This window comes from Mesoplodon densirostris, chromosome 10 (assembly GCF_025265405.1).
Source record: "Mesoplodon densirostris isolate mMesDen1 chromosome 10, mMesDen1 primary haplotype, whole genome shotgun sequence".
NCBI lineage: Eukaryota > Metazoa > Chordata > Mammalia > Artiodactyla > Ziphiidae > Mesoplodon > Mesoplodon densirostris.
Window position 1 is genome coordinate 30,265,795 of NC_082670.1, and position 16,675 is coordinate 30,282,469.

The 16,675-nt window shown below is 44.9% G+C and overlaps 1 protein-coding gene across 5 annotated transcripts in view; it reads right to left on the minus strand.

The window, feature by feature from the left end:
* RUNX2 (RUNX family transcription factor 2) overlaps nucleotides 1-16,675 on the minus strand; it is a 358,942-nt gene that overhangs the window by 131,408 nt on the left and 210,859 nt on the right. For 3 of the 5 annotated variants that reach the window (XM_060110994.1, XM_060110993.1, XM_060110992.1), the window contains one exon: nucleotides 11,662-15,936. The exons of the other annotated variants lie outside the window; for them this stretch is intronic. In XM_060110994.1, coding sequence (XP_059966977.1) covers nucleotides 15,458-15,936 — 479 coding nt within the window. In that variant the 3' untranslated portion in view covers nucleotides 11,662-15,457. Of the gene's footprint in view, nucleotides 1-11,661; nucleotides 15,937-16,675 lie in introns of those variants that run through there. 5 annotated transcript variants of the gene reach the window in all.

The window sequence follows — 16,675 nt, forward strand, 5'->3', positions numbered from 1 at the left end:
ACATCAATGTTGACCTGTTTTCACCTAAATTTTATAGTTGTCAGAAAAGAAACTGTGCGCTAGTCAGTGGCATACCCTGGCCTTTCTCAGCCACACTTGCTTGCATTTTTTGCAGCTCCTTTAAATTCCCCTTGTCACAAATACTAACAATAAGGTCAAGTATTTCAGTAAGAAATATTGAATTATTATCCAACGTTGTCAAACAGCCAAGAGCCTACGAAAGCTAACCACGAACTGTAGAAGGGCAGATTAACCTCAGGCCTCCCCACCCTGCCTCCATGGCTCGAGGAAAGATTTTTGGAACCAGGGGGGCACCGGGAGGGTTGGGGGGAATGGGAACTGGATGGCTCACAATCACGTCCCAGCCCCCATCCCTCGGGAGTGTCTTGTTGCTCTCGTTTGCTGCTGCAAAGAGCCAGCTTTGATTTTTCTTGGAGAGGGTTCCAGGCACCCTAACATCTCAGTCATGCCAACACCACGAGGCTGCCCAGCTCTCCTGATCCCCTGGCCGTATCCCTGTCCATCAAGGTTAATTTCTATGACAACATAAACTTCATTGCGTAGCCAATAAACTCAAACCTGATGGAACTTGATGTGGCCAGGACGGAGAATGACGAACGGGCAAGATGTCAGGGCTGGAAATAGAACTCGCTTCACCAGCCAGTGGTTTGGGAGGCATAGAGATGGATTTATGTGTGTGTGCATGTGTTTTATTTGCTCTAATAACTGTAATAGATTTCCATTAATCAATAAACTGCCTCTTGCAGAGACAAGAATAAAATGCAAGGCTCCTGATGTAAGCTTCAGGTAGAACCAGGACCCTCTCCCTCATTTTCACTCTAGCCCATAGCAGCTAAGAGCACGGATCCCCTATCACCTCAAGGGATCTGGGCAGGGCAGGGTTCTTGGGCAAGAGAGAGAGAGAGAAGAATGAGGATTGGCTTTCAACTGGACAGGGAAGAGATTAGCCTGCAGGAAGGCAGCAGCCCCAGGACAAGATGTCAAAAAAAATCATCCCAAGGAAATTTCCTGCTCTTTGAGCAGGGTGTGTGGCTTTGGAAGGAAGGTTTTAGTGGTTCCAGAAAACCTGCCTTGAAATGCAAATACACTGACTCCTCGAAGGTGAGGGTCAGGACACTTTTGTTCTATAAAAGAGGACGTCCACAGCGCAGGGGTAACTGGTGTGGGCTCGGAGAGAGATGCGGGGTCCATGGGAGGTCCTTCAGGGGGCATGGTGGGCCTCCAAAAGAGGGGTCTGGAGGACTGGGTAGAGAAGACCCCAAAGTACTGTTTTAAAGTATTACGCAGGGTCGGTCATGAGCATAACTCTCGTGAAGTTCTTTGTGTCTCATCCAGAGCATAAACATATCCCAACCATTTATACTTGTCACGCTACTGAATGCTGAAGGGTCCGACGTGCCAAATCATCCCTCCCTTTCCATCAAGACTCCGGTTCACTTGGTAGTAGAGTTTGAACAAGCAATCGGATAAAATATATCTATACTTTGTCCTGAAAATTTGATATTTTGTGCTGTCATTCCTCGACATTTTTATAGTGGTACTTTCTTTTGTTAAACATTAAGAATCGCACATTTTTTTTCTTCATGTTGTATATTTTGATAACATAGGTATTTCCTCTGGTTTTTGATTATCTGATATTGAATCTGGTTTCTGAAGTAGGACTCGTCTCCCACAGAGATTCTGATACCACCCCCCTCACTCTAACGCCTCTGAGAATCCCTCTTGCCCATCCTATTAGTGGAAGTGTGATTTGGAATGCTACCGAATGCCACGAGCTCAGGGCAGCCGTCTCACCCTCTTTTTCTTTCTGGAGAGCTGTCCGTGGGATCTCCATGGTGGGGATCCAGCTGCTGCCAGGTACCACACTGCAGGGTGGATGTGGGGCTGACACGAGCTCAGCTGCAGACCCAGAATGGCAAGGAATTACTCAGCCTTCCAGATCCAGCTCAAGTGTCAACTTCCTGCTGTGCCCAGGAGCTGCTGCCTGAATGGGGCTCCTCTACCCTTGGTTCACATCACTGTTGTGGCACTGCTATGCCGTGTTGTCACTTACAGCTTTATTTTTCTGTCTCTCTGAGCAGATGGTGAGTTTCTTGAGGGCATGGGGTATGTCTCATTCACTGCCATTTCCGTCATTTCTAAGAAGTGTTTTGACATCAGTGTTTACTGAATGAATAAAAATACAGCCCCTCCCTCAAGGTCAGATGAGAATTGGGGATTGTGAAGCAAACAATGACAGCTATTCTCTCAAGCAAGGGATAGGGTAAAGCTACAAATTCTTCCTCTTCTTAGCCCTCCACCTCCTTCCACCCTGTAAATGGCTTTGCACTTGTGTCTGATAATCAAGGGGCACAATAAGGCTATGTCTATCTTTAAACAGGCATCAGATGATTAATTACGTTCTAAGTTTTGTGTGATAGCACTACACCTAGTACCTGTGTCTTCCATTCTTGCCCCACTAGCACAGTTTTCTTCTTGCATCTTTAAAATTGAAGAGATCTTTGTTATAGGTAACTCAGATAGTAAGTAGATAAAAGGTAACATTGAGATGGAAAATCTTTTTTCAAGATTAGCTGTCATGTACCATTTGTTTAGATGGCTAGGATATCGTGTTAATGAAGTCCAGAGTGTGGCCTCGTCTCTATAGCCAGAGCATGAAAGACAGAATAGAAAGACCTTGGACCACGACAAGGTCATGACATCCACCCTTAGCATTGAGGACAAGGGGGTCTAGGGACATCAGCTTGAACCATGTTGCCAACAGATAGATCATCTTTATCCAGGAAGGAATGACACTGATGCTCTTAGACTGAAGTTCTCACTAAGTCAGACCTGGGAGCTTTATCTATGATTTTAATGAAGTCATATATAGCAGGTCTTTCTCAATAAGGTGAGCTGGAGTATGGTATGCTGGAAATTTGTATGTTGGAAATTAATTCACATGAGTATAGGAAATTTTTAACAGAATCAGTATGAGTTTATAAAATATGGAAATAGGTTCATAAAAAGTACAAAAGTAAATAAGTGCTTAATGAAAAGACAACACAGAAGAAGCTACTCTTATAAAGGAAGGAAATGTCTCTTCCAGTGAATGAGTATGAGAACGGCTTGGAAATAGAGTCCAACCCTTCACGTCCCCTCATCTGTCTACAGGGTGATCCTGCGTAAGTGATTTGACCTCTCTGGGGTTTCATTTACTAATCCTCTACAGATTAGCCATTTTTGCCAATTCTGTGAGAAACAATGGACCTCGTTCTCTCTCTTAATGCTAGGCAGACTCTACCTGCCTCTTAAAACTCCCCATAATTTCTCCATTCTAAAAGCCACTCCAAATCTATAGGTAAGAGTTGTTGCATGGAACCTTAGCATACCATCTAGTAATAATATATCACTGCCCACATTTAAGGAGAAGGTCAAGAGAGGTTAAGTGGCTTGCTCAAGGTCACAGGTTTAGTTGGTAGGGATGTGGAACCCAGATCTTTTTGCCACTAACTGCTTTACCACCCCCCCCTTTTTTTGAATTAATTAATTTATTTTTTTGGCCACGATGCATGACATATGTGATCTTAGTTCCCCGACCAGGGACTGAACCCGTGCCCCCTGCAGTAGAAGCATGGAGTCCTAACCACTGGACAGCCAGGGAATTCCCTCTGCTTCCCTCTTTCAATATACCACTCAACCCCTTAATGCAGAGTTGGCTGCATGACTGTGACAACAAGAAAGAGAAAATGGAAGACCAGCTTTCCCCCTTTGATTATATGAAAATCATCCACTTTTTCAACACCAAGCCTCCCATGTACTGTGGTAGAAATGAAAGGCTTGTATGGCTAAATATAGATGCCAAGTATCTCACAAATACTTGAGTGTTTCAGGAAATGAGAAATGGGAAATGAAATTGGCTATAAGCAGAAATCAAAACTATCCAAATTCTCTCTAGAAACTAATCACTAACTTTTTAATCTCTGTTTTGGGCAACCTGAAACATTCATGAATTCACTTAAATAAAGAATGGCATGGGGGCTTCCCTGGTGGCGCAGTGGTTGAGAGTCCGCCTGCCGACGCGGGGGACGCGGGTTCGTGCCCTGATCCGGGAGGATCCCACATGCCGCGGAGCGGCTGGGCCCGTGAGCCATGGCCGATGGGCCGGTGCGTCCGGAGCCTGTGCTCCGCAGCGGGAGAGGCCACAGCAGTGAGAGGCCCACGTACCGCCAAAAAAAAAAAAAAAAAAAAAAAAAAAAAGAATGGCATGGCAAACACCTCTTATTGGGATGGATTAAGTTGAATAGAGACGCTTCCCAAGGTGCTTTGTAATGGTGCTTTTTTAAGCCTTCCACCATACTGCTCTGCCTAGAGTAGGTGTTCAATAAATATTTTCAGAAAGAAGAAAGAAAAGAAGGCAGAGAGAGTGAGAGGGAGAGAGGTCATTTCTGTTCTCTTGGGATTTTGGGAAAATGGGATATTAATTCCATATAAAGTAAGGAAATGGTCTATAAAATGTTTTAAAACAGTTGGAGAGAAGCCTACTTGTTCAGTTAAAGAGATTTAAATGATTTAGGGCAGAGAACACGGACGCCCCATTCCCAGGCTCCTCCAGGCCCCTGCACAAGTACACAAAGCCGTGCACACACCAGGTATCCCATCTCAGGCCTGGGGCCTCCAGGATCAGCTCTCTCCAGTACACAGCACTGCCTCTTAGTGATGCATTTCAGAAATGGGGGATCTGGGTGCTGCCCCTTTATCAGGTGGTAAGAAGGATCCCAGAGCCACTCCTGGAAACCAAAGAGCTGAAGTTGACAGGAATTTCTTGGCTTGGGCCTTTCTCTTCTAAGATGAGGCCAATGCTGCCAAATCAGGTTCATTAATACCTTCTGCAGTAACAAAATTAACATGAGACTCAATACACCTAAATGGAAAACCTTGGAAGAGATTACAGACTGGGGACTGAGGTTGGGGTAGGGTCAACATTTCTGTTCTGAATGTGCCCGTGTATTTTAAATTTATAGTTTATGTGATGTGATGTCTCTGAGTTCCTACAGGGAAGAACCCATGTTAAACCAACTACCAAACTTAGCCATGATGTTCAGTAGAAAATTAGTTTATAAAATATGTAGAAAAATATTACTTTCAAAGAGCAACATTTTTTTTAAGTGTTAAAAGAATATTTTTTAAAAAGCATTCCACTTCGGGCTCCAGCTCTATTGTGATTCAAACTACTTGGAAACCTTATTGACTCATTTTAAGAGAATCATCTTAGTTATTATGAGTAACGATAATAGGTCCCATCAATTTTATATTTACTACGCTGTGGATACTTTGCTAGGCTTCCTCATATCTCATTAACTCATTTCCTTTCTCCACTATACAGATGATAAAGGAGATTGTGTCTAAAGTTTTAGCTTAGGAATATAGTCTCTGGAATCAGGCAGATCTAGGCTTGAGTCTTAATGGCTGTGTAACTTGGGCAAGTCTGAGCCTCAGTTTCTTCATCAGTAAAACGGGGATAAAAACAATACTACCTTCTTCATAGGTTGCTGAGAAGATTGAGATAAGTCATGTGAAACATTCAGCCAAGTGCCAAGGGCAGAGTCCAGTGTGCCATGAAAAGTAAATGTTGTTAAGTACTATTATTATTTGATCACATTACCAGTACCAAATACAACTTTTCCCCAAGAGGAAATTAAAACAATGGCCACCAGTGCCATTCCAAGAGGGGAAGGAGGGAAATCATCTTCTGTCTCCATTCCTTTCTCCCCGGGATATTCATATTAGTGGGATGAGGGCCAAGCAAACTTCAAGGACAGCTACGGAGGACGAAAATAGTGAGAAAATAGTTGCTGGGGTGTCCTTTGTGCATTGCAGGGGAGGGAGCAGCAAGCAGGAAAAGGAAGGACCAGGGTTTAGGAGGATGGTGGGAAGAAGAAAGGCCATAAGGAGGACTTTGGGGACCTGATTACCGGTACGAGCCTCTCTACCTGCTCCTAACGTCCCTTCCTTCTCTCACTCCTGCAAGCCCCAAGGAGAGACTGTCAGGGAGCGCCAGGCACCCCTGCTCTCTGGGAAGCAACTTCTGGGTGGCATGAGCCGGCAGCAGCGTGCAGCCTTGCCCCACAGAGCCCCACAGCGGCTCTGGCATCTCCCCGGGAAAGAAGAAAGCAGCGTCTTACATGTGTGGCGTATTCTAAAACAAAATAAGAACTGCGAGATTTGATGGACTCTGACAGGGGGAAGAAGGGAGTGAAAAAGATGGAACAAAGATGCCCTTTTAAAATTATTGGCTTGGGTTCAGGATTTCACTATTTTCTATGGCAAGGAGCAAGTAAAAAAATTCCTCCTATTGATGAGTATTTTTTTTTTTTATAGTCGGTGAAAGCCAAAGGGCTCGGGGCTTCCGACTATTCCCTCCTGGGGCACCTGGGAGCCGGTCCTCTGGATAACTCAGAAAAGAGCTGGATAGACAGCAGGCAGGAGACTCAAAGGCCCCCAGCAAGCAGCATGAAGGAGGCACGGGTGCAGGAGGACAGGCTGTGTTTTCAGCTAGGATTCTGTGATCTCCCTGCCAAACGGGGGTTTACAAAGCAAAAACCTCCAGAGAATTCTCATACTTTCTGGCTTATTCTCCTGGTGTTCATCTTAACAGGAATCAGCTGTTTGCCTTCTCACTTCTCCAGCATGTTGCCGAAGAGAATTTAGCATCTGGTCTGGCTATTATTGAAAACAAGAACATCCTGCTCCGTTGGGAGAACAGCACCACTGGCAAGAGAAGGACAGAGATCTTTGCATTCAGGATTCCAAAGATGGGTTTCGGTTCAATATCTGCTCTCGCTCCTACCCACCCCCCCTCCCCACCCGGGCTTTCGTTTTAAAATTTCCCAGTGCATCTGTCATTTGCATCGTGGTCTCCTCTTTCTGAAACAGAGAGATGGAGAGTACTTTTTCCTTTCACTGGGAGGCAGGAATCACTGGAGTTGTTCAAACACTGACCCGGTCCCGCTGTGTGATAAAGTTGAACTACCAGAGGAAATTTTTTTTTTTTTTTACAACTGCGGAAATGAAAAAGTAAACAAGACTGGAGCTGCATCGGTATTCAGGCTCCAGCTTTTTTGTTGTTGTTTTTGTCTTTTGCTTTTTTTAAGCATTGGGCTAGGAGCCTGAAGGAACCGTATAATATGAAAAACCCTGAGAGGTTTTATTAGCCAATAAAAAAAAAACTGAGTTCCCATTAACCACTTAACTCCTTGCTAAGGTTCCGCCCTTTCTTCCCTCCTGGATCCTTCTCTCCCTCTGATGCCTGTGAAGAATGAAATTTGGTCCATCGGTCTCTCCCTGCACAATCTGAGTTCCCAGTGTGTCCCAGAAGTTGTGGTGGAGAATTACATTCAGTAATTGTCTCTGCATTTCTCATCTGTAAAACCACTAATAAGATCTTGATAAGGAGTCAGATTTTCTATGCCCCCAAATCCACACCCAGAAAGACTCCCTGAGCACGCCTCTAAAAGGACAAAGGTCATCGTGATTTTCAAGATTTCAATACTAAATGACTGTTAGAGAAAAACAGAATCGGGCTAAGACATTGCTGGAATATGTCATGATTCCCACAAAAGGCTCCTCTCGTTTCAGGGCAGAAGAATAGAGAGAGAATAGAGAGAAACTCACAGAGAAACAGAAAGTGAAACTGGCCAGAGTTGTTGCACTGTCAGAGATGGATGCAGTTATAAAAAAAATAAATGACCTAATTTAGGAAGGAAAGGATGTCCAAGGAGATTTAAATCATAAAACCGTTGTATTAAGGCTCCCGCGATTACACATGTCATGCGGTTTTGTGTGTTTGCTTTTGCTGTTTTTAAATGAGACATTTGCACATTTACATCAATCCATCATCCGATTGCATTTTGGGAGTTCCTGGTACCCTCAGCTCTCAAAGACCCCCTTCAGCTCTGCCACTGTATCCTGTATCTCCTAACTCCACTGATTCCACTCTATCTTCCTTCCATCCCCGCATCCGGGCTACCTCTGGCACTTTGGGTTCTCCAGTAGAAATGTCCCAAGGCAGAAGGAGTACAGGGCCACATGAGACCTCGCTGCAATTTTGTGTTCTGGTCTCACTTAGTGTTGTGAAGACAAAACTAGTTCTTGAAGGGCTTGTGTGGAAGAACTTTTGCTTGTCCCCATCCCTCCCCCCTCCCGTTTTTTTAGCAGTTTGCTAGATGGTCTTGATTTCTCTATAAGGATGACAGGTTGGGGGGTGGGGGGCAGGGGTGGGATTCTTTCCATCCTATTGGCTGTGGAGTGGCACAGAAAGACCTGGGACAAAAAGACAGCAATCATGACGTGAGCTACCTTTGCAATGCTAAAACATAAAGCAGGTTTTCCAGAAAACCCCACTGAGTGGTCAGACATCATTGCAACAAGATAATAAGCAAATGAAATTAAAATAAATTTTAGTAAAAGTTCAGTGGGTTTCCAGAAACTTGATCCTTCTGCTTTCCAACTGGTTGAGCATGTCTGTCCAGGACAGCAGGGCCGGTTGAATCACAAAACGCTTGTGAATAAATGCGTTACAAAAATGAATAATAACCTTTCTTAGATGTCCATGTCACCGTGCTCCTGACATCTCGGGGAGGCGTCCAGTGTCCCCTGTCCCTTCTAAATAACCTATGTGAAGAAGAGTAAGTGCTTGTGGGATGGTGTGCTTTTTTTGCAGAATTTGAGGCAAATAAATGCTGTGTCAAGGGGTATCTGTGTGTGTGCTGAGCTCCGTCTTTCCCTGAAGGCTGCTCTGGCATCTCTTCCCATCCCTCCACCCTCCTCCCTCCCCGCCTCCCTCCCTTCAGGTGTGCGTGCACCCATCACACACACACACACACACACACATACATACACACACACACAAACACCCCTTAGTATACTGCCTTTTACATCTTCAGTGGATCCTTTGTCAAATTTTGATGTATAACTTTTTTTAAAATTTCATTTCCAAGACCTCCCGACTGAATGCTGTGAAGCCCCCGGGGAGCCACAAAGAAGCTGGAGGAGGAGGGAGGTGCCCTCACCTTTGCTCAGAGCTCATAATTTAAATGAGAGCCATCCATGTATTGGTTACTACCTGGCCTTACTTAAGCATCTTCTGCAGACCCAAGGCGAGAGCCCAGGAGGGAAGAGCAGAGGTGGTAGAGCAGGCATTGGAGTAGCCTGGTACCCCCAGCGCCAGTGAGCAGCCAGCTGTCACCCACATGTTCTCTGCACCAACACCCGGACAGCTCAGGCATCCTTCGAAGGATCCTTCCTGAGCCCTTCGGACCCGATTCGAGGAGCAAATGCATGTGTTTGCCTGGGGTCTCACAGGAGAGCTGGCCCGCGCTCACCGAAACGGAGGAAGTCAGTTGTCCCCAGAAAAACTTAAAGCCTGTAAGATCTTATCGTACCACCCGCCCCGCCCCTCCCCCACCAGAAAAACCCTGTTTCCTAGGACAGGTCTCTAAAATGGCGTTAAGTGATTGGGTCAGAGATTGAAACTGGATTGCCCACTGTTAACCTGATATCTAGGTAGGGTTGTTTGCTTACATCAGACCAGCCGGTACCTGCATTTGTACCCTGGCTCTTGGCTGGGTCAGTGCAATGAACCACCCGCCTCCAGAGGGGATGAAACATCAACACGTGCAGATCTGTGGGCCCTGCCCTCCCTGTGAGCAAGGGCTTCCTCTACCTCCTCCCTGGCCTTTTCAGACTGTTCTCAAATCCCATAAATATAAACATGTGGCTCTTCAACCGCATCTGTAGATAATAACTTCAGGGGGCTTCCTGTTTACACGGCAATACCCATTTCCCAGCCAAATAAACTCTGCGACGGAGAGCTGAGGTGTTTATGGGGCCAGTCTCGGCCGGGATCGAGTTAACAGGAAACACCCACTCTCCAAGAAATGTCTGATGATTAAATATTTGTGGGGCAGGGGGCACAAAGGGTCAAAAACACTGGAGAAATTGCTTTCTTCTTCCGCCTGTCGTTTCCAGTGAGAAACAGAAGCAGCCATGGTAAATACAGCCCAGCCGGTCAGGCCTAGCAAAGCCCCACAGCCGTGCTGTTCGCTGGCTGCAGGGCCCGTGAAGCGGGGAAGATGGAGGAAGTGCAGACTGGAGAGTCAGGAGCCTCTGTCCCAACACGTACAGCCCTCAGGGTGCCATCGGGTGGAGGGACGGGGCAGGCGGATGGGCATCCACCCCTGGGAAGTCCCTCCGTCTCCTATTTGCCTGTCCTGTTTCAATGAGCAACGTATTCTCGCACCAGCTCTGTCCAGAAAGCCTGAGACGTTAGAGCCTTTAGCCCAGTCGTTCTTAATCGGGGCGATTTGGCCCCCCAGGGAGCACCTGGCAACGTCTGGAGACATTTTTCATTGTCACGACTGGGCGGATGCTACAGGCCCGTAGCAGGTAGAAACCAGGGATGCTGCTAAACGCCCTACAATGCATAGGACAGTCCTCCCTACACACACGCCGAAGAATTATCCAGCCTGAAATGCCAGTAGCGCCAAGGTCTAGCCCAGTGCCTTTCCATAAACCAAGAAACTGAGACCCCGAGGAGGAGAGTGATTTGCTGCTGCAGGATAAAGCTGGAGAGGCCGAGAAGGCCACCATGCCCACCTCCCATGCAGTGCCTTTTAAAGCCACACAGATGTTTAATTTAAAAGGATAAATAAATATACATCCTCAAAGAGTTGCAAACAAGTTCCCTGGCCTAAGTTCACCCAAGTGCTTTTAGGATGTCTCCCAGGCTTAGAAATGAGCTGTTTCCAAGATCTCTCAGAAAACAGTGCCAAAGGGGTAAGAATGAGCAGATCTAAAAGGCAGCCTCTAACTCCTAGCGTGACGTGGGCCCCCCGCCAGTGACTGCGCTTGTCGGCACCGAGGTTTCCCCGTCCCTCTCTAGAACTGCGATAAGCCAAGGCACACGGACAGCACGGGACAGAAAGCAAGCAACCGCTCTACCCCAGGCCCTCGACCTTCTCGCAGGGGAGGGACTTACCAAAAATAAACTGTGGCCCAGAAAAAAAGTCTCCAAACTAGAGTTAACCTGACTAGTAGTGGAATTTTTCTGAGGCTAGAGCTCTCCAGGCCAAGGTCCGTTTTTACTCATCCTTGTCTTTGGTTGACTTTCTTTTTAAGAACCCAAAAGAGATGTCAGAAGGAAAACAGACTACCCCCTACGGCTGGGCTGCTTGAGCTCTTGGGACTACAGTCAAGGGTTCACCTGTCGGCCCCGTTCATGTGTCCAGAGATTAGCATCATGGAATCATCGAGGCTGCTGTCTTTCTACCCTGACTCGTCCCCTGGTTGGAATAAGGGGCTTTACCCAAGGATGGGGTGAGCACTCCTTCCTTCAGACAACAGGCTGATAAGGAAGTGAGCACACTGCTAGATTCTTCACCCACCCCTCTCTAGGGGTAGCACAAAACAAGAACCCAGCGCTTACCAAGACGGTTTTCCTCTCACCAGTAATATAGGATCTCTGCTCTCATCCAGCCCTGGCAAGTCCTACGACCAATAAGTGCCCAGGTGTAGGCAGGAGTAGGTGTCAGACTAGAGAAGAAACCGCGGATGAGAAAAGACCCAGTGTACACACATAACAAAACCAAAAAAGCCATTTTATTGAAAATTAAATTCAAACTTCAAATTAATATTACAATCATGAGAAAAATGCCAAATAATTCAATTTACAGTTGCAACATACAATACAGATAGTCCCTTTGAAGTTAAGAGTAAACTCATCCACAATCATGGCCTGTGGCACAAAGCAGAATTTGTACAATATGTGCACAGAAAGCAAATCTTGGGCAACAGCGACTGGAAAAAAATAAAAATGAAAAGCTTGTATTTACACAAAATGCTACAAATATTTTTGTTCCACAGAAATCTAAGAATGGTAAAGCATATCCAAAAAAATGGAATTTTATTCAAAATACCTAAGAAATTACTGTAAGTTATGGTTTTGGCTGATATATTTCAAAGTACTGCATGAAGAAGCAAACAGTTATTTGTAAACATGAAGTAAACAAACATCTAAAAAATTCTCACATAGAAAATATGTTTCAAATGTGTTATCTTTTGAAGAACAACAAATTCAAGGTTTGGAAGAGTCGTCTTTTATTTATTTTATTTATTATGGTTCTTTCGAATGTCATAGGTATAATTATTGTTTTTGCTAATGCTTTGTGTTTCCATGCATTCACCTAGACTCTGAGTCAGTCCCTTTCCTGGGAATGGAGGGAACTCTTTCAGCCAGCACACACATCTCTTCCCCTCTGAATCTGCAATGGATGCGCCCCAATGGTATACAGTTCTCTGCTCACTTTTAAAAGGCCCTGGTGGGGGTAAGACGGCCTGAAGAGCGAACCACAGCTGATCTGTTGAGTCTTTCAGTTCCAACCTGGATGTCATTTCACAAAAAAAAAAAAACCCTAAAGCTTCGGTACCTGTTCTGGAACTCTGACATAGGTTAGAACAGGTTAAAAAAGTGGCTGTATTGGTCACGCTGTAAACCATGCCTTTTTAATCTGAAGGAAGTAGAGTGCTGGCTAGTTCATGGTTCCACAGTAGCAGTAAGGCTTTGCTTTGGTCTTGAAATCAAAAATCATACACGTGATCCAGTGCAAATTAAGGATTTGGTTAAAAAAAAAAAAAAAAAGATAGAAAAATTTAACCCCCGGGCTAAAAAAGGGCTGAATTTGATCTAAGAAATGTAAATTACCCCATTGGAATGGTTTGAGTGAGGGGAGAAGGAAGAAGTGCTTGAATTTTTCCCGAGGAAAAAAAAAGAAAACTTTTAAAGTGTTTCTGGGTTGCTGCCTGCAGCCACTATACTAACATTTCAACACAAAAGCATCCCTCAAGTCACTTAGTATGTGTACTGTAAACTTAAAAAAGCCCTTTCAACATTAAAAAAGAATGTACAGATATAGTACCTTTTTTATTAAATAGGGTACAGCTGGCACTGGCAGTAACATTTTTCTGTCAATTAATTAAGATTGAAATGTGTAACCAGACACTGGCTTTTTTAAGTGCTACTGAAACAAACACACATATTTTACACTTACAAATAAATGGACAGTGGCTTGCTTCAAGCTACCACACACAAATAATAAATAGTATCAATTACTACTTCCATCTTCAGTAATAGGAAAGTGGCTTATTTATCTAAGCATACTTGGTATACAACCTTTAGAAGGCAAAGTGTTTTGTTTTGGTTGGGCTTGGTTTTCCCCTCGATCTTTACTAGGAGGAGTCAGGGTGAATTCCCAGGCGAGGAGCACAGGTCCAATGCCCCACGAGCCGTCCCAAGATGCTTGGTGCTCTATGAGGTGGGCTGGACGATGATGACCGGGGAGCAAGGGGCCTCTGGGGCTGGAGGCAAATCTCTAAAGGTTCTGCCTGGGGGCGGGCACAAGCTTTAAATGAAAGGGCCCTGACCTGTGGGGGAGGTGGGTGGGGATCTGCCTGGTGGTGTCGTGAAGTGGTCCTGGCTTGGATCAAGGATCCACACTTGAGAATCTGCCACGTGGCCGCCAGGAGTGGTCAAAGTGCATCCGACAGGAGGGCTTCGGCTCAAATTCATACGCAGTAGTAGACACCAAATTCCACCTAGCTTTGCCTTCCCTTCGCCCCCCATGGTGAGAAATATGACTATCAGAGGCTGTATTATGGGTCCCCACTGCCTGTATGTTCTCAGATCCGCTGCCTGCTGGAACTTGCCTGCTCCTTCAGACGACCCTGCTCCCAGAAGACAAGGACCTAACTCTGCTCCGTTAAATGCAAATTCTGTGGGAAGCTGCCAGTGGGGCCCCGGGCTAAGGCAGATTTGGGTTCCCCTGACTTACTGTTCGGTAAGGCGTTTTGGGTAACACTCCCTGTAGCAGTTTTGCTTTCCTGTACCGTGTGTATCACGACTGATCCTTCAGCCTCATGTGTGGCTTTAAGCTGACTACGTCTTCACTGGTGATGTCGAGTTTTGCTTTAACTATGAAACCACAGAACATTGTTCTGCAGTTCAAGGATTCACTTGTGCTTGTCTTTTTAATATGACAAGAGTCATCATTATTTCAAAGAAATTAGGAAACCACATCACTCCAGCATTTCATGCTGACAAAGAGCAACATAAGTGATAAAGGACTAAGGGTTGCTTTTTAAATCTCTGATTATTGCTTTTTAAAAGGCAAAGCTGTGTTAGAGGCAATCAAAGATCTGAAAAGAACTAAACATAACATTTCCTTCATACATCACAAAAACAAGCTACATCTAAAATATTTGGAGATGGAAGTATTTTTAAAAATCACATTGTGTCTGGATGAACTGAAATTGCTTAGCAATATTTCAGATATGGCTCTAGCCCACGGAAGAAATTTGTTATTTAATAAAGAGCACTTTTAGAGACCGAAGTCAACATATCAATACACTAAGAAATGTTTCAAGGGTCCAAATGTCATTAAATAATTATAAATATATCTTTAAAGTTATATGACCATTCACGTTAGCAAGTTACCTCAGATTTTACACATATTCATAATTTAAAAAAAAAAGAAGACAAATAACACACAGCCAAACGCAAACACTATCTCTACCATTATGGCTATAATAAGGTATTGCCATTTTCAGTTTTGCGTAAAAGAAGAAGGGGTTAGGTGGGAAGGGGGCAGTTCGGGATCGGATTTCTTTTTGGTTAAATGGGAAAAGGAAAAAAAAAAGTATAAAAAGGTAAAATAAAATAATCTATCCTGATCGGTACTTTTTGAAGTCACTTTCTTAAAGTAGGAAAAAAATTAAAATAAAAACAACTGAACCAAACAGTTCAAATGAGTACTTGCAGAAAGTGTGAAAGCCAAAGTTTGGAACAGTTACTCTGAATGGATGGCAAGGGAACGGAAGCATTCTTTCTGCCCCTTTTCCCTTCGTGGGCACCTGCACCGGCTGTGTAAGTGGGTCTGCCGAGGGCACTGGTCCACACCCAGCGGCACCGTGAGGGTGTGTGGTTTCAAAGCACAGGGGACAAGCGTCTTTGCTTTTCCTCCTGAACTTGGAGTCCACCTCTCTGAACTGGCATCTGAACAGGTTACTGAGGATAACAGACCAAATGACAACAGCAACAAAAGTACCTTTTTTCCTTTGTTTGCTCGCAAAGGTACATGTTTAAATAGAGAACGATCTGGAATCTGATTAGGATTGTCTCTCTTGGGCCTCTTGCTTCTCAAGAGCTACCCTCTGAGGGTTGCAAGATCATGACAGAATGAGTGAATGCCAAGACAAAAAAAAAAAAAAAAAAAAACCTTCTAAAAAATAGGCACTTTGTAGATAGGCTAGTTGATATACATATATATGCACTCTCTATATATGTATATGTTGATACATTTGGGATGTGGCTCCCAGAGGCCGCTGGGCCACTGCTGAGGAAGTTTCAATAGGGTCGCCAAACAGATTCATCCATTCTGCCACTAGAATTCAAAACGGTGGGGGAACTGCTGTGGCTTCCGTCGGCGTCAACGCCATCGTTCTGGTTCGGCAGGTTTGGGTTTAAGAGCGTGCTGCCGTTCGAGGTGGTGGTGCACGGCGGTAGCATTCTGGAAGGAGACCGGTCTCCCCCGGGCACCATGGGGAACTGATAGGATCCTGACGAGGTGCCATAGTAGAGATATGGAGTGCTGCTGGTCTGGAAGGGTCCGCTCTGGCTTTGGGAGGAGCCGGGGTAGGGTGGTGGCAGGTAGGTGTGGTAGTGGGTGGTGGCGGACATACCGAGGGACATGCCTGAGGTGACTGGCGGGGTATAAGTAAAGGTGGCTGGATAATGCATTCGTGGGTTGGAGAAGCGGCTCTCAGTGAGGGATGAAATGCTTGAGAACTGCCTGGGGTCTGAAAAAGGGCCCAGTTCTGAAGCACCTAAAAATTACAACAGAAGATGGGGGGGGGGGGGAAACATCTGTAAATAGCAGTTAAAATCATGAAAGAATTTATTTTTTTTACAAGAAAAGAAAGAAAACTTTAGCTTTCCCCCAAAGGAACAGCAAGCCACAAACAAGACTTTCAAATGCACCGGTCACTACACAGACTTCTGGGGTTTTTCTGTTTGTTTGTTTTTCACTTTACAGTCTTAGCAGCACTGAGCCTCAAGTTCTTCACCCCCAGAGACTCCCAAAGGGCTTTAAAAGCCCAAATGCGTGCTAGGTCATGTGTGTAAACCAACCCAACACTCTGATCAGACAGGTTCACTCACCAGGCTTTAAGACTGAATCCTCATTGATTTTTTCCCCCTCTCTTTTTGTTCCTTGTTGTACCTCAGATATTTGAAAGTGACCTTTTTACTAAGTCGGACACGTTTCTTTGTCTCAACCCAATATAAAGAAATTCCAGAGTGATCCGTTTTGTTATTGGTACTCTTAGCAGGGCCCCTTGTCAATGAAGGAACGTCAAAAAGATACCCTAGCATGGGCCTATCACTTCAACTCTTAAAATAATGTGAAATCCTGTTTTATTCCTCATCTTGGTAACAGATTTAAAAAAAAAATTAAACTAGATTTCAATGTTTTCTGGAACTATCTTACCTATCTGGGGGTGTATGGGGAGTGTCTGACCCTTAGAAATTCTCCCAAGGGGCATAAACTAGCAGGTTTTGAAAGTG